The sequence below is a fragment of the Balaenoptera physalus genome (genome assembly GCF_965194825.1).
Source record: "Balaenoptera physalus genome assembly, chromosome: 6".
In the NCBI taxonomy this organism is placed as follows: Eukaryota; Metazoa; Chordata; class Mammalia; order Artiodactyla; family Balaenopteridae; genus Balaenoptera; species Balaenoptera physalus.
In genome coordinates this window covers 14,764,178-14,782,887 of record NC_138885.1, presented here as the reverse complement: position 1 = coordinate 14,782,887, position 18,710 = coordinate 14,764,178, and the positions used below count along the sequence as shown (strand labels likewise).

The 18,710-nt window shown below is 43.1% G+C and overlaps 1 protein-coding gene across 2 annotated transcripts in view; it reads right to left on the bottom strand.

Moving 5' to 3' along the window:
* Positions 1 to 18,710, bottom strand: part of CCDC93 (CCC complex scaffolding subunit CCDC93) — an 88,991-nt gene that overhangs the window by 42,144 nt on the left and 28,137 nt on the right. Inside the window, exons 8-11 of one of the 2 annotated variants that reach the window (XM_082465835.1) lie at positions 12,534 to 12,570; positions 9,749 to 9,841; positions 9,411 to 9,461; positions 8,465 to 8,551 (exon numbers count right to left, since the gene is read on the bottom strand). In XM_082465835.1, the coding sequence (XP_082321961.1) occupies positions 8,465 to 8,551; positions 9,411 to 9,461; positions 9,749 to 9,841; positions 12,534 to 12,570 (268 nt within the window). The remainder of the gene's footprint in view (positions 1 to 8,464; positions 8,552 to 9,410; positions 9,462 to 9,748; positions 9,842 to 12,533; positions 12,571 to 18,710) is intronic. The other variant, XM_082465836.1, reaches the window with a different exon arrangement.

Genomic DNA, 18,710 nt, shown 5'->3' with positions numbered 1-18,710 from the left:
ATATAATGATAAAGGGATCAATATAAGGAGAGGATATTTTACTTGTTACCATATATGCACCCAATACAGGAGCACCTAAAAGTATAAAGCAAATATTAACAGACATAAATGAAGAAATTGACAATAATACAATAATAGTAGGGGACTTTAGCACCCCACTTAACATCAATGGACAGATCACCCAGAGAGAAAATGAATAAGGCAACAGTGGTCTTAAATGATACAATCGACCAGTTGGATTTAATAGATATCTACAGGACACTCCATTTCAAAACAGCAGAATACACATTCTTTTCAAGTACATATGGAAAGCTCTCCAGGACAGATCACATGATAGGCCACAAAATAAGTTGCAACAACTTTAAGAGGACAGAAATTATATCAAGCATTTTTTCCCAACCACAACAGTATGAAACTAAAAATCAATTGCAGTAAGAAAAATAGGAAAAGCACGAACACGTGGAGACTAAACAACATGCTACTAAAAAACCAATAATAGAATCAAAGAGAAAATCAGAAAATACCTCAAGACAAATGAAAATGGAAACACAACTTTAAAAAATCTATGGGATGCAGCAAAAGCAGCTCTAAAAGGGAAGTTTATAGTGATACAGGCCTTCTAGAAGAAACAAGAAAAACCTCAAATAAACAACCTAACCTAACATCTAAAGGAATTAGAGAAAGAAGAACAAAGTCTAAAGTTGGCAGAAGGAAGGAAATAATAAAGATAAGAGAGGAAATAAATACAGACCAAAAGAACAATGGGAAAAAATTCATGAAACTAACAGCTGTCTTTTTTTTTGAAAAGATAAACAAAATTGATAAAGCTTCAGCCAGGCTCACCAAGAAGAAAAAAGAAAGAGGACCCAAATAAATAAAGAAAACAAGAAATGAAAGAGAAGAAATAACAAATGATGCCACAGATATACAAAAATCATAAGAGAATGCTATGAACAGTTCTATGCCAACAAACTGGACAACTTAGAAGAAACAGACAAGTTTCTAGAAACATATAGCCTGCCAAAACTGAGTCAAGAACAAGCAGATAATTGGACAGATTACTAGATGTGAAACAGAATTAAAAAAAACTCCCTGCAAAGAAAAGTCCAGGACCAGATGGCTGCACTGGGAAATTCTACCAAACATACAAAGAACTTATACCTATCCTTCCCAAACTATTCCGAAAAACTCCCAAATTCATTCTATGAGGCCATCATTACCCAGATACCAAAACCAGACAAAGACACTACAAAAGAAGAAAATTACAAGCCAATATCTTTGATAAATGTAGATACAAAAATCCTCAATAAAACATTAGCAAACTGAATCCAACAACACATACAAAGAATCATACACCACGCTCAAGTGGGATTTGTTCCAGGATTTCAAGGATGGTCCAATATTTGCACATCAGTCAATGTCATATACCACATTAACAAAAGGAAAGATAAAAATCACATGATCATAGATGCAGAGAAACCATTCGACAAAATCCAACATCCATTCATGATTAAAACTCTCAAAGTGGGTATAAAGGGAATATATCTCCACATAATAAAGGCCATTTACGATAAACCCACAGCTAACATCATACTCAATGGGAAAAAGCTGAAAGCCTTTCCCCTAAAATCAGGGACAAGAGAAGAATGTCCACTCTTACCACTTCTGTTTAACATAGTTTTGGAAGTCCTAACCACAGCAATCAGACAAGAAATGAAGGAAGAAAGGAAGAAGGAAAGAAAGACATCCAATTGGAAGGGAAGATGTAAAACCGTTACTATTTGCAGGTGACATGGCACTATATAAAGAAAATCCTCAAGTCTCTACCAAAAAAACTATTAGAACTAATAAATGAATTCAGTAAGGTTGCAGGATACAAGATTAATATATAGAAATCTGTTGCATTTCTGTATACTTATAATGAACTATCAGAAAGAGAAAGTTAAAAAATCCCATTTAAAATTGTGTCAAAAAAATAATACCTAGGAATAAACTTAATCAAGGAGGTGAAAGAACTATATTCTGAAAATTATAAAACACTGATAAAGGAAATTGAAGATAATTCAAAGAAATGGAAAGATATCCTGTGCTGTTGGATTGGAAGAATTAATTTTATGAAAATGGCCATACTACCCAAAGCAATCTACAGATTTAATGCAATCCCTATCAAAATACCCATGACACTTTCCACAGAACTAGAACAAATAATCCTAAAATGTATATGGAACCATAAAAGACTCCAAATTGCCAAAACACTCTTGAGAAAAATGAACAAAGCTGGAGATATCATGCTCCCTAACTTCAGACTACGCTACAAAGCTACAGAAAGCAAAAACAGCATGGTTCTGGCACAAAAACAGACACGTAGATCAATGCGACAGAATAGAAAGCCCAGAAATAAATCCACACACCTATGATCAATTCATCTATGACAAAGGAGCCAAGAATATACAATGGAGAAAAGACAGTCTCTTCAACAAGTGATGCTGGGAAAACTGGACAGCTACATGTAAAAGAATGAGATTAGAACATTTCCCAACACCATATGTAAAAACAAACTAGAAATGAATTAAAGACCTAAATGTAAGACTTGAAACCATGAAACTCCTAGAAGAGAAAATAGGCAGAACACTCTTTGACATAAATCGTAGCAATATTTTTTTGGATCTGTCTCCTAAGGCAAAAAAAAATAAAAGCAAAAATAAACAAATGGGACCTAATTACACTTAAAAGCTTTTGCATAGCAAAGGAAACCACTGACAAAATGAAAAGACAACTGTTGGAATGGGAGAAAATATTTGCAAGTGATATTACCGATAGAAGGTTAGTATTCAAAATACATAACAGCTCATACAACTCAATATCAAAAAAACAAACAACCCAATTAAAAAGTGGGCAGAAGATCTGAACAGACATTTTCCAAAGAAGAGGTACAGATGGCTAACAGGCAAACGAAAAGATGTTCAACATCGTTAATTATTAGAGAAATGCAAATCAAAACCACAATGAGCTATCACACATCTGTCAGAATGGCTATCATCAAAAAGTCTACAAATAACACATTTTGGTGAGGATGTGGAGAAAAGGGAACACTTGTACACTACTGATGGGAATGTAAATTGACACAACCACTATGGAAAACAGTATGGAGGTTCCTCAAAAGCCTAAAAATAGAACTACCATATAATCCAGTAATTCCACTCTTAGGTATATGTCCAAAAAAACTGAAAATGCTAATTCAAAAAGATACATGCACCTCAATGTTCATAGCAGGATTATTTATACAACAGCCAAGATGTGGAAGCAACGCGAGCGTCCACCAACAGATGAATGAAGAAGATGTGGTGTATATACACACACACAGCCCCCCCACACAATGGAATATTACTCAGCTGTAAAAAATGAAATCCTGCCATCTGCAAAAACGTGGATGCACCTAGAGAGTATTATGCTCAGTGAAATAAGACAGAAAGACAAATACTGTATGTTATCACTTATATATAGAATCTAAAAAAACACAAATGCACAGATATAGAAAACAAACTAGTGGTTACCAGTAGGGAGAGGGGTTGGGGGAGGGACAAGATAGGGGTATGGGATTAAGAGATACAAAGTACTACGTATAAGATAAATAAGCAACAAGGACACATTGTACAGCACAGGGAAATACAGCCATGATTTTGTAATAACTTTGAACAGAGTATAGTCTATAAAATACTGAATCACTATGCTGTACACCCGAAAGTAATGTAATGTTGTAAATCAACTATATTTTAATAAAAAAAAATTTTTTTAAGTACCTGGCACTGAGTAGGCACTCAGGGTAGATTCTTCTGATTCCCCAAGACAGATCTGTGCCTCTAGATGTACAAAATGTTTTCAGATCCTGTCTCAGGGAGATGTTGACCAAGAATGATTTAGTTGCAGATGAGTCAAAATGGTGTACAGTTGATTAACAGGTGACCTTGAGGAGAGTCCCTTCCTGCCTTTCTAGGCACCCTGCACCTTCCCTGGCCCAGCCTTGCCTGGCTCAGCTTCCTTTCCTTCCTTCTGGGATAGCAGAGTGGAAGTATTTTGGGGACAGTCAAGCTTTTAGTTTTCTGCAAATCGCAGTACTAGATTCTTCTTCCCTGTAAAAATGAATGCTACGATGCAGTGAGCGTGTTGGATAATAACACCACGAAGCACAGTGGCGCCTCACCAAGTACATTCTGGGAAGAGTGTCACCCTCTGGAAACAAAGGGAGACGGTCTCCCTGGCCGGAGCCTGCTGACACTCATGAATTATATTATCTGGAAGCTTATTCACACTCCTCTTCCCTGCTTTACAGGAACCATATTAAACTGAGTTATGTATCTCAGGGACTTGCTCTGAAAAACACAGATTATGTACCATGTGACACTGTTGTAAGAACCTGTGAACTTTACAAATGAAGAGAAGCCTGCACATCTTTTTTACTTCATTTTTATCTCTCAATGCCTGTCGACTTTCCAACCACTCGCACCAGGCAGGCTGTTTGATTCATTCCCTAGTCACAAAATCACTTTCACACTTCCATCCTCCCCAAATTATCGTGTCCCTTTTCTTCACCAAGCAAAAATCCATCCTGATCTCAGCCTAATTTGGGTTTCTTTCAAGTGCCACCAAAGGCTTTCCTCCTGAGCATTCCTCAATCTCATCTCTACTTTCAAGGGTTGCATTACTGAGGCCAGGAAGGTAGGGGCATGGGTTTTTACATGAATTGCCAGTGCCCTGTTTCAGCCCAATTTATGGCAGTAAGATTAAAAACAAATACGTTGTGGTGGGCAACCTTAACAGAGCCCCACAGTCTCTGCAAACGCGGTGGGATGCATGTAATTGCATGTACATAATTATGTCACATAAAACTGTAATGTCTGTCTTGTGGGGAGGTGCTTCCTTTGCTGGCTTTGATGGAATAAGCGATGTTGGGGAGGCCCACCTGGCAAGGACCTGAGGGTAGCCTCCAGCGGACTGCCAGAACTGCTGACCTCAGCCAACGGGTGTCAAGGAACTGAATGCTGCCAACAACCATGTGAACCTGGAAGTGGATCCTTCTCCAGTCAAGCCTCAGAGGAGACTGCAGGCCAGGTCAGCACCTTCACTGTAATCTTGTAAGAGTCTGAGACAAAGGACCCTGCTACACTGTACCAACCACCGACCCACAGCAAGTGCAGTAATAAACTATGTTATTTTAGGCCACCGCATTTGTGTACTATTCCTGTGCAGCAATACATGACTAAATTCAGAGAAAGAGAAAAGCAGCCCCTGACATCTGAGAGCTAATCTGGTACTCTCAGCAAGGCCCTGATGTTGCTGGGAGCTGGCCTGCACGCATACAAGGCTTCGGTGTTAAATATAAATAATTCCAGAGAACAGCGACATCAGACAACCACAAGGACCGACCACTCTGTAATCATGCTTGTACACGGACAAAAACCGAACATTGTTCAAATCCCCTAAATGATCAAACATCCCCCTATACCAGCTAACACGGGCATACAGCTTTAACCTTGATTCACTTCCCTCGTCTCACAGATTTCTTTAGATTCCATTCACTGAATTGCCCCTCCTTAAGCCATACAACACAGAGCAAAGCTCTACTTTCTTGAACCTTCCCCCAAATCCCCTAAAACAAGTCTGAATCCTGTAAGTCTTTTCTAATGCCTCCTTACTGAGATGCTGTATGATTCCCCATTGGTGTGTGGTCTCCCTCACTGCAACCAGCAATAAACCCAACTTGTTCAACTATGGGTATGTTCTAGTGGGCTCTGGTTGGAGGACATTGACAAGACTATAGCAAACAAATAAAGCAAATAACGAAAACAAAAAAGCAAACATGATTTTACCATGGAACTTGCATAAAAATAGAAGTATAAACCAATAGAGCAAGAAAATGCATAGTTTAAATTAGATCTAAAATACAAAAATATAACAAAGTATCTCCAAATGAGTATAAAGAAGTTATTTGGTAAATGATATTAAGTGGGTAGGAGCAGGAAAACTAGGCTGGATGTACATTTAGACTAAATAAAAATGAACTCTACATAGGTTAAAGGATTAAATAAAAAATGAGCTGAAATGTAATGAATTACTTTATCAGATCCATGTAAAAACTATTTTGAAGACTAGAAACATGGAAAATGTTTAGAATTTGATGTGACCAAAAAAAAAAAAAAAAAAAAAAAAAAGCAGATTGTAAAAGTGCAAATAAAGCCTACCATTAGGTGCATGGCTATAACGTGCCAGGAACTGTTTTAGGCATTTTGTTCACATTTCATTTAATCTTCACAACGCCGTGCCAGGAAAGTTATATTATTCCCATTTTATAGATGAAGATACTAGAGCAAAGAAGTTAAATAAACTGCCCAAGGTCACAGAGCTGGGAAGTTGAGGAGACAGACATGAACCAAGATAGGACTCCAATGCTGTGTTTGTAACTACACTGTTCTACCTCTTTTAGACACACATGATGATTGCAACTAGGTGTTACCATGGATATCTGGGGACAAACACTGGATTAAATTTGAAAATGTGAAATAACTGTGATAGGGGAACAGGATTAAAGGCAATTTAATTTTAAAAGCACTCATCTTTAATGCTATATATTTAATGCAAACAAAACAGACAATCAAGCAATGAACTGGTGAACTCCAATTCTCCATGAGAAGTTTTAATTACATACGTCCTTGGAAAAAGACCTGTCCAAAACTACTATTTCACTCTTTTCTGAAAGAACAGAACAGATGTGGAGAATCAAGAATACAGAATGCAGCCATCAGATCACTGTACAAGGGTGAGGTAGGGAACGCTCAGGGGATAGAGACCCAGCAGGAATTGCTGAGCTGACGGGGAAGACAGGTAAGCTTCAAGACTCGCAAGCAAGGACAGGTAAACTAAGGAGGGTCTGCCTACTTGCTTCCCCTCTTATAACCTGAGCTCCTATCTACTTGCAGTGGGCAAGTATGAAGATAAAAATCAGAGTCCCCGTAGGAACCGCAGTGAGTGCCCCATCCATTTGTCTTTTTGTAAAAACTGGATTCAGCAATGCTATGTGGCAACCTAAGGGCAGGTACAGACTCACCCTCTTGCCACTCAGGTGTGTGTGCTGACTGCACACCAAGATAACTTCTTCTTAGGGCAGTGAATTAATCACTCTTTCTACAACTGTGTCTTCAAGTCTTTTGATTTTACTGGTACTTTTAGGATGACCTAAATCTTTTTCCGGTCAAATCTCAGATGACACTTTGACAACTGTCACCTTTTCTAGGTGGTAAATTAAAATACAGGATACTCTGGATTCTATGAAAGTTGGATTAGAAAACCCATGTTAAGAAGCATTGATTTGGAGGGTGGGGAAAACAACAGAACTCCATTCCCCAGACATTCTATGCCATTTTTAAAAAGCTGGTTTATAACATTACATGAATTTATGTGTACAACATTTTATTTCGACTTCTGAAAGTGTGTTCACCAACGAAAGTTGTTTCCATCCGTCACCGTACTGTTGACTCCCTTTACCCATTTCGCCCTCCCTCCGCCTTCCTCCCCTCTGGTAAGCACTACTCTGTACCATTTTACTCAGTGTTGCTCAGAAGGTCCCTCACTTGGCGGGAGATGACCACCTGCTGTGTTTACAGCAGATTATAACTACCAGATTACAGGTGGCACCTGTTCCCCAACTACATCATCTGTGCAACTGCTTCAGAAGAATATTGCTCAGAGGGTCAGGGCAGAGCTAATTTGTCGTCAAGCCTTTTGAGACAGGGAAAGCAAAGCTGGATGCTTCAACAGACATCAACGTTTTAGTGGGGCAGCCTGAGTAGGGCTGGGGAAGGAAGGATGTGAAACAATGCCCTGTAAATCTGATTTTACCGATACTACATTTCAGCCAGACCAGAATCAGTTATGTGCAAAATGATTAATCACTGTCTCCCTGAAATATTCAAGGTCCTGCTGCCTATTCTTAGGATGGAAAAAAATCTAACGCTGAAATATGACTTTCAGGCTTCTGTTCATTCTATACCCTTTTAATAAAGCAGAACACAAAATTTTTGCCTTGGGCTTGGCTGACTTATGGGGTTTATCTCCTAAGTGGCAAAGTTTCATCCCTCAGCCCCATCACCAAACTGAGCCCAAGTTATAAGAAGCCTGGTAGAGAAGGAAAAATGCGGGCGCTGTACCTAACACATCCATTGATCAGATGCAATAACTGCTCTGAGAGACAGCTCTTCTCTTTATATTTATAGAAAAATAGGCACTGCAGAAGAAAATGAATTCAGCTAACGGGCAGGCAATTGCGGATGGCTCTGTATGGTACATGTTTTGGACAAACGTGGCTGATGAATTACAACTTGCCGCCCTCACTGCTGGGAGGGGGGAGGGAAGCAGGAGAAGGCCTTGGGGCATTATCTGAGGCAAAGGCTCCAGCTGGGTCCCCACATACCTTCTCTGCATACTCAGACACAATCTGCTTGATCTCGGCAGAGCAGAGGCCCACGATCTGGCCCACGGAGCTAGCGGTCAGACGGCTCTGCAATCACAGGGAGGGGGTGTTCTCAAGGCCGTGCACTGTCTTTCACACCACTGAAAACCCTGAACACTATTAAAGTAAAATAGATAATATTCCCAGGGGAAAAAATAATTTGGCTTTTGCTCATGTGTTCGGAAACACGGAAGGGAGAAAACAAGCTTCAGGGCGAAGGTGAAGTCACCTCCCTCCTCCTGAGTCACTCAGCAGACTGTGTTAGATTCTCCTCGGACCCTGGGTATTCTGGAAAATCATTCCAGGGTTTTTACTGCTGAGGATCACGAAAAAGAGCCTGAAGGGAACTTGGCAGGCATAGGACTCAGAGGAGAAAAGGACAAATGGGAGAGGAAAAGGGATCTCAGAATTCCTGGGCTATCTCTTGACTGCCACAGGCCCCTCCTGCCCTAAAAAGGAATTCTCCTTTCAAGGCACTTGGTTAAACCTTTTACACAGGTCATGAGCTCTGGGAAGAGTGAATATAAATTTAGGACCCTATCATCTACCTAGGTGGTGTAGGAGGGAAACAAGGGCTCCTTTGGCACGGGATGCCACATGCAGTTATGGAGAGGCAGGGCTGAACCACAGCTCTCCTGCAGAGGCCCTGTGGTGCCATCCCAGCTGGGATATCCTGTCTTCACATGGGTCCTTCAAATCTCCCTCCTAGAGGTTCCCATGGACGGCAACACCGTGCCTGTATAAACGGTTTCCAAAAGAAAGATCCCAAGGCAACGGGAAGCAGGGCGCTGAAACGAGAGGGCCCTGAAGGTGGACACTCGGAAGAGGCCCCCTCATAGCAGAGCCGGGGTGGTGCCAAGTCTCCACCTCCACACCACGCCCACCCACATGAGCACGCCTGCCTCACCTCCTCACGTGCCATGGCAGTCATCTTGGTCATCAGGGACTGAATACGCTGCTAAAAGAAGAACGGGGAGAGGTAGCAGTGAGCAGGTCTGACCACACAAGACATAAGCAGGGTGTCGAAACAGGTCTTCGCGGTGGCATCCAAGGGCTGTTTCAGCCGGTCTCGTTTTACGGTGAGCCTCATGGGAGGTGATGAAAGGAAGCTGAAAAGGGCGTGAAAGGCCAGCCAGCAGCAGTTGCCTGTGGGAGGCAGCTGGCCATCCTGGAAGGCTGCGGATGAAAGCGAGATTTCCCCCACAGACTTAGGCGGAAATCTCAGGGGCTACATGGACCACTCACCTCTTCAGCAGCCTGAAGCTCGTCTTCCTCGCGGGCGTCGGCTTTCTCTGCAGCTGACAGCCCTGCGGGAAGTGCCATTTTCTTGTCCTCGGCCTGGAAGGGAAGATGGGAAAACAGCTGAGCACTGCAGTTGGAGATTCAGTAGAGAAAGGACAACGCTGTAAAGGAGCATGAGTCTGTGAAAGAAAACACACAGATCTGGACAAGTCACCCAGTCCCTGGGAAAGAAAGCGAGATCCAGAGACCGGGGCTTCCACTATAACCACAGACCGAGCATCTGCAGCCTCGGGTCTCGCCCAATGACCACCTCCATTTCTGAACTGCTCGCCGACGCAATTCCTATCGGGTCATACACCTTTGCCAGACTTACCCTTACACTTTGCTTGGGTCTTCCCCTACTTTAATTCCTGCCAAGAGCAGATCACTGCCTTAAGATCACTGCCTGTTTTTCAGCAGAGACCCATTAGTGGGATATGAAAGTAATTTAGCAGGTACGATTGGCACCTAAATAAACTAAATAAAAATAACAGAACACAACACATCCAAGTGTGCTACAGGTAGTAAAGGGTTATGTACCGTTTTGTGAAACTTTTGTTTTTGGGGTTATAGATGCAGGTGTGTGTAGTGTGTGTGTGTGTGTGTGTGTGTGTGTGTGTGTGTGTGTGTAGTGTGTGTGTGTGTGTGTGTGTACTGAACCATGATGAAAAACAGAATTCTTACTGCCAAGAGTGGTCAGCAAAGTTTGAAAACCACTGGTCTGAAGGATAAGACTCTAAACTGCTTGCCCTGGTGCTCAAGCTCCAGGCTGTGGACGCAGCTCAAGCTCTAAAGGTACCGCACCACACTCAGGACACCTGGAATAATGGCTGCTTCCCAAACCTGGGCTGCAAGTCTAGGGTTCTTGGTTTTAGCTCCATCTTCCCCATTCACCAGCTGGCAACCTCAGGCTTACCTCCTCTGGATACTGGGGTCTTCTAGGGTTGAACGAGAGGACTGCCCTCAGATACCCTTCTGGGACCATCCCAGTTCTGAGATGCATTTCTATAACAAGCCTATGACTGACCCTGGGGCATGGCCTGAGCGCCTGCATATATCTACAGGGGATAAGACTTCCAGTTCAAATGTGCCATCTCACATGAGAATGATAAGGCAAGGCCAATGCGAATAATATTTCATGGGCATCTCATGATTTTTCCAATCATAACCAAATTGCCTTATTTCAGAATATAGTCATATACATAGACATTCTTTTCAGACTTAAAATTACATATTACACATACACATCAAATTCTTATACACTAGATGCCACATGACACTCAAAACCAGAAAAAAAACCCTTGCTTTGGAGGAAATGGCTGTTTGGTTGAGTGAAAACACAAATGCGGAAGAAATAATAAGAAAACCAAAAAAGAAGATGTCATAATGAATGCATCAATGATTGTTAATGATAATAATAATAATGATGATAGTTAATGCTTAGTAGATGTGCACTATGGGTTGGATTATTCTACATCCTTTATATTTTAATCTTCACAACAATGTTGTGAGGTAGTGCAGTTTCTGCCCCCATTTTACAGATGCTGTGAACTAAGGCACAACAAAGTCTACTGACCAAAGTCACACAGTGAAGGGAAGGAGCTAGGATTTGAAACCAGCCAGTCTGGCTTTAGAACATATGCTCCAAGTCACCGTCAGTGCCCTCCAAGGACCGAGACAATGACCGCAGAAAGCAGAGGGAGCCCGGGGTCGGGGAAGGGCTTCCCGGAAGGACTGAGGAATGGGGGATGTGGACAGAGGAGGGGTGGCAGGAGAACAGCAGGGGGAGTGGTGTCTCGTTCAAGAAAATCTGGGGGTCAGGAGGGGAATGAGGAAAGAGGTTTTACTAGATCTCAAGCTGTGGACTCTACTTTTTAAGAGGCCACTGGCCACTTTAGTTAGCATGTTATTATTGAAAAGGCAGTGGATAAGAGCACAGGCTTTGATGTCACACAGATCTGGGTTCAGATTCTTATTATGGCACGTTAGGAGCTGTGTGATCTTAGACCAATCACTGAGCCTCTCTGAACCTCCGCTTTCTGCCCTGAAAAACAGAAATAAGTATCTTCCTCATAGAGTTGTTCAGAGGAATAAGTGAAAAAATACAGGCAGAGCCCTGAACAAAGCGCCTGAACACAGGAACGGTCTGGCACTGTAAGATTTATATGCCTGCCTTGCTGCTGACAATTAAGAATCATGAATGAGTACTGATACATACAAAAAAAATACATGAATGAAGAGAAATCCTTGAGACTCTCTCTTGAACTTATGAAACCCCATCTTGACTTTCCGTTTCTTCCACACCAGGCTGTCTTAGTACAGGGCCAGCCTGTAACACATGCTGTACTCTCTCTCACCGCCAGCAGCCTGTTCACACCTATGTCGGGCCTCTCTCATCAGATGAGGAGCGCTCGGGGCTCTGGGAGTGGACTTCATCTCTACAGTTGTAGAGTTATTGCAGGCCATCTGTCTGACCCTGGTGTCATGACTTCCAATCACCCTTCACTTCCAGCCCCACGATGAGGTGCTGCCTCAGCTCCCCGGCCTGCAGGGGCAACAGACCGGGGATGCCACGGGGGAGATTCAGGGGCCAAAGGCAGCTGGCACATCCCCGCTGCCCGGGGTTGCCCAGGGACCAGAGCCCTGCTGTCCCACCCCTGCCGGGAGCCTGTCTGTGTCAGACAGAGGCAAAGGGGAGGAGCGCTTGCGTCTCTCAAACATTCTCTCCCATTAGCCAAGCTTTTCTTACCTTCTCTGCTTTGCTCTGGCGGCTAAATCCATACCTCCTGCAAGCCACAAAAGAGGGGAGTTCAATTACTATTAAAAAAATAAATTTGATCACATGCATTTTAGTTGGATTTTTACATGAAAAGCACCAAAGAGAATTTAGGCTATTTGGTGACTGGAGAACATGTTTCAAGTGCCTAAACCAAAAACATACTCCACTGTTTTTGAATAAACGGCCCGCCATTCTATTTGCCATATAAATACTATAAATGGGAGCTCTTCCTGCAGAGTGCAACGTTCTCTTTAAGTGCGATTATTACTCTTTGAATCGGGAACTGGATTTCAGATCCACGGTTTAAGCTAAAAGCCTTAAAAATATCTGTATGATATGTGAATGTGTTTGCTCAAGCTAAGCATGCTCTCTAATGACTACTTTCATAACCTCATGGCCAGCCCACTTTTTATTCTCAAACACAATCCAAGCGTGACGCCAATAATGTTGTGTGCTCACTTCATGCCAAGTCTAAATTCAAAGACGCTCACAAATGCACTTTAGTTTAAATTAGCTTTTCAGGTTCTAATTAATATCTATTTTTTAAAGCAATGCAAAAACCATTCGACCTAGAACAAAACACCCAAACGCACTTACCTTTAAATAGTTTTTAAGGAAATAAAATCACATGCAATCATTTAAGAAAAACAAATTAAGGGCTCCTGCTCTGCCCTCACTCACACCTCACCCTGCTTGCTGGGTCATGTGCTGGCCTCTGACCTGGTCTCGGGTCAGCTGGTCAGCTCTTCCTTCCCCATCCCTTATTCAACCTCCCGCTGGCCTGGTCCACATCTGTCACTGGCAGGGAACACATGCCCTCGTGGGCACTGTCACTAGGGCCTCCCTTCCACGGCCCCGCCTAACAACCGCTGAGCCTCACTGCCAGCAGGTCACTCTCCCCACTCCTGTGCGTCGGCCCCTGAGCAGAGCTCTGCACACACTGTGCTATTCTCCTGGCTCCTCCTACTTTCCTATTCACTCCTCACACCTCAGCTCTAAAGCCACCTCTTCTCTGAAGCATTCCCAGACTTTGTTTTGGATGGTTTTAGTCATTTCCAAAAGTCAGTTCCACTTTCAATCTGAAAATCTCAATCTGGGACCAGTGCTTTGCCTGCCATGTGATGAGTGTGAAGGGAAACACACACTTGGGCACAGGATTTCTTAGAACTTTGCTGACAAATCACAGGCTTAGTTTACAGTTGAGTCTGGTATACAAGGTGGGTTGGGAAGTAGAAAAGTCAGGACAATGGGTTTAGCTAGAGTCTTCACTCTGGTGCCAGCAAACTGTGTGACATGGGGGAAACTGCTTCATCTCACTGAGCTTTGTACCACTGATATGGGATTGAAAACATGATCCCAAGCCCTGTTTAAACAGCTTCCATAGGATTTCTATAAATTACCACTGACAGTACAGGAGGGCCGGAAGGAGATACGAACTACAGGCTGGGTAGTTGGGTTGGAAACTTTTCAATTGCTCAAACACTCTGCCCTGGCTGATCCATCCCTGTGTCTGTACGTGTTCCCCCTACTTCCTGGACAGAAATCATGTCCAACTGCCTGTTTGCCTGTCTGCATGCTTCTCCAAGAAAATGGAGAAACCAAGAAGCCAAAAGTATCACCCGACCTTGCAATACGTTGTCTTATAACTGGACAGACCAAAAGTCACTGCTGGTTACACTGTGTCCATCCTCTAGGCACAGATCTACAGGCCCAAAGTGCAGCAGACCAAAGTTATGTTTTGAGTATCCACCCATATCCTGTACAGGACCTTATGGCAGATTCTGTGAACTGGCTTAGTCAACATCTAGCATCTTTCTATACCATGGAGGCAGGAGAAAAACACAACTCTATTTTCCACACTCTCTTGCACCTGGGGTTCTGAATACTACTTAGGTTCCATCAATGAGACGCATTTGCTGGAGTTTTCAATGTGTAGCAGTTAGAGAAGGAGACAGCAAAAGCACAAAGGATCCACTGCACTGGTGCGGATCACAGTAGAAGTAACCTGGTTCTGGGGCCAGAAGCTGTCACGGTGGTTTTCTGATTTTGGCAAAGTGGGTGGTTTCTTTGTCAGCAGCTGCAGTACCGGCTTCCCAACGCCACAGGCTGTTCACTAGCTTCCTGATGATGGAGGCAGAAGCAGAATCCTAGGCAGCCCAGATCTAATGTGACACTTGGGAAGTGACCGTGCTCAGCCTACGTCACATCTCTTAACTCCTCCCATCCAACCCCTGTAATCAATCCTTTCTGCTGAAACTAGTGGGAAGGTTTTGTGTCCTGAACCAGGGAGCACCGACCAACAGAGGGTCTCTCTGAAGTTTCCCACTCCTAGAAGTGTCCTTGCACCCTGGGTATTCTTTTGTTTCCCAGGCCTTCAGTCTGTGGAGACCTTCAGGGCAGAAGACATACCCTCAGGCAGACGGGCCTTATCTAAGGCCCAGGAACTTTACAGATTTTCCAAATAAAGCAGTAAACAGCTAAATCTGAGTAATTCAATTCCCAGGTCCCAGCTACTTCTCCTTAAAGACAGAGGCTCTGGGAAGACTTTTCTGACCACCCAAAACTAGGTCAGGCCCACACAGATATGCACTTCTGTGTTGACACCCACGGGGTACAATAATTATGTGTTATGTGCAATCTGTCTGTTGAACCCTGGAGGGGAGGAAATTTGCTTCATTCACTTTTTTTTCTTTACATTTTTTAAATTGAGGTATAATTCATATAACATAAAATTCACCATTTTAAAAATGTATATACTTCAGTGGTTTTTAGTGTATTCACTATTTTGTGCAACCACCACTACTGTCTTAATTCTAGAATAGTTTCATCACCCAAAGAGCTCCACACCTAATATATATAAATAGCAGTTAGTCCAATTTTCCCCTATCCCCTTCCCCTGGCAACCACTAATCTACTTTCTGTCTCTGTGGATTTGCCTACTCTGAACATTTCATATAAATGGAATCATACAACACGTGGCCTTTTGTGCCTGGATTCTTTCACTTAGCATGCTTTCAAAGTTCATCAATATTATAGCATGAATCAGTACTCAATGCCTTTTCATGACTAAATAGTATCCCATTGTATGAAAAAACCACATTTTGTCTGCCCATTCAGCAGCTGATGGACATCTGGTTTGTTTCCACTTTTTGGTGACTGTGAATAGTGCTGCTATGAATATTCACTTTTGTATCCCCAGCGTCTAGTGCAGTGCCTGGCACATAGTAGGTAGTTGATGAACGTTTGCTGAATGAAGAGTCCCGCTGACTCTTCTAAAGGTTTCCTTCTCCATGTGACATAGCGGAAACGCTTCCATGACACAAAAGAGCTGTCCTCAGCTGCCTATCAACGCCTGCCTCATTTGCTCACTGGTCCCACATCTCTGGGAGACTCTTCCGTGCTGTTTGAGTTTCACCAGGAGAACATGGTACCCTTTTGCGGCCCATCATCCTCACAAAGAGCAGGGAGATGCTTCAACTTATTTCTACTACAAACACATTTACTTCTCTTTCATCCTTCCTAGAGCATCCTTTCATGCTCTATCCTACAACCTACCTTTCCTCTTGCACTGTCAGCTGGGCCCTTTCCTCTCAAGCGCCAGCCTGATATGCAGTGCCACGTGCTTCAGTGTGCTCCTGGATTTCCCGTTGTTAGCTCTGACCCGCCAACCACGCTGACGTCTACACCGTCAACACCAACAGAGCTCCAGCCCTCTCACCACCCAGTCACTTCCTCACACTCCAGACCCAGGACTTGGTCTTTATCATCAAGGATGTACATCTTCTAGAACTTTAAATTAGTGTTCACATACCCAAGTTATTCCGGACATATTTAAACATATTCCAATAACTAAAGCATGTATTAAAAAAATTTAAATTTAACTTAATTATTAAAATTCTGTTCCTGAGCCATACTGGTCACATTGTAAGTGCTCAACAGTCGCATGTGGCTACTGGCTACCATACTGCACATCACAGTTCTAGAAAACAAACTACCTTTCTGCCCTAGGGCAAAGTAAGACAGATATCAAATCATCTGGAATCCAGAACAAATCAGGGGCATAAAAAAGCCCTAAATACTAAGGACTGTGGATTCTGTTCTTTGTTCATTCAACAAGCATTTACTAAATACCTCTATGAGCATGTCATGGGCCTTCAGAGGGGACACAGGTTGGGAGAGACATGTCATATGCACTTAAAATGCATCTCCCCACAGTGACAGTTTCATAGTGTGGTTAGTTGTTTAAGTTAGCTCCTAAAAGTTGATTGGACCCATAATATAACTGAAATACTATAAAGATACAATTGTGTTTAAGTCTAAAATCGAAACTATGAGTCTTGTTTTTCCAACAACATAACATTTAAACAAATATACCCAACATGTTTTTAACAAGACACACAGTCCGTAAGGTCCTCAGCATAGTTGGCCAGGCTCAAAGTCTAGCCTTATTTGAGCAACTGAAAGTCAAAAAAGGGAGAAGAAACTGGGATGCTGGCCTCAAAGCCAGATGCTCTGTGGGCTTAGGCTGATGACTGACCTCTAACCCCAAAGAAGAAACGCTGTTTTCAGACCTTCTTATTCTAGGAGTCAAAATATTTTCCCTCTTGTCAAGAGGTGAGATGAAGAGGAAAACACTGACAACAGATGAGGGATTAGGATTCCCAGGTGGGGATGAGCAATTAAGGGACGCCCCAACAGTGAGGGGGAGGCAGGAGGAGTGGAGTGAGTCCCAGAGGCAGCAGGGGCCCAGCCCTGCCTGATTAGGAAGGAAAGCGAAGAGGGTAAGGCTTCTCACAAAGGGGCTGGAGGGAGGGCTAGAGCTGGGGGTAATGAGAACACAGGGACGAGGAGAACTGAAAGGAGAGGCTGAGGTTAGGCTCCTCATCTGAACCTAAAGGTCACATTTAAGGGCATCTGAGAACTGAAAACTGCCGCTGCTCAGGATGATGGTGATGAAGATGATGATGGTGATGATGATGGTGATGATGATGGTGATGAAGATGAAGATGATGGTGGTGATGGTGATGGTGATGAAGATGGTGATGGTGATGAAGATGATGGTGGTGATGGTGATGGTGATGAAGATGGTGATGGTGATGAAGATGATGGTGGTGATGATGATGGTGGTAGTGATGGTGATGATGGTGGTGTTGGTGGTGGTGGTGACAGCACCTAACAGTTGACATTTACTGTTTTCTACATGAGACAAACTGTTCAAAGTCCTTCATAAAGACATTGTTATGTAATCCTCATCGAATGGGAGAGATCTTAAGCAGTGGAGAGTATTGACTTAAAACCCTAAGGGAAGAGTAAGAGAGACAGAAAGGAGGGGAGCAGCCTTCCCAAGGAAGGGGAATAAAAGAACACTTCTTGGGGCTATAAGTTTTATCCCATTTGCTCTGTCAGTTGTAATAACCACTCTCTGGTTGTTCAGTCTCAGATCAAACAACCAAGGCTGGGCCTGTCTTCCTAAAATCGAGAACCAAACTCTCACCAGAGGCTCAAACAACATTTGTAGATAATAATGACGACATGTTTTTGGAGTCCAGCAAACCTGAGTTCAAGTCCCAGTTTGAGGCTCTTACTAGTTCTTAAGAGTTAGCAGTCGACCTTGGGCAGGTTATTTTTTAACCTTTCTGAATGCTGTCTTCATCATTCTCAAAAAGGGGAATGAGCTGAATAAACCATCAGAATTCTCCACCTTCACAAACTCACCCTCTCCTTACCAGAAAAGCTTAAAAAAAAAAAAAGGCAAAATAACCCCATCTCCTAAAAAAGAAGCAAAAAAAGCCTTCATCAAACACCCACCCCAGGCTCAGAAATCAGGAGTCAGCATGATCCCACCAATAAGAGCTAAGGCTAGTTCTGAGACACGTACTGGATACTGGAAAAAATGGAGGTATGAACAATACAAACTACCAAAAACCACACTTCCCTAAGTCTTCTCTGGCTCCGGAACATGTGACACTCCCAGAGGCTGTCTCTCCAGCTCTGGCTCGCCCGGACCAGCGCAGTCTCGTGTGCCCGCCTGCAGCTGAGGGGTGGCGAGAGAGCCCCCCTCACAGTGTCCAAGGCGTGCAACTCGTCCAGTGGCACGGGACCTGACACCCGAAGGGCCCCGCATTTGGCTGTTGCCACTGTCGTGAA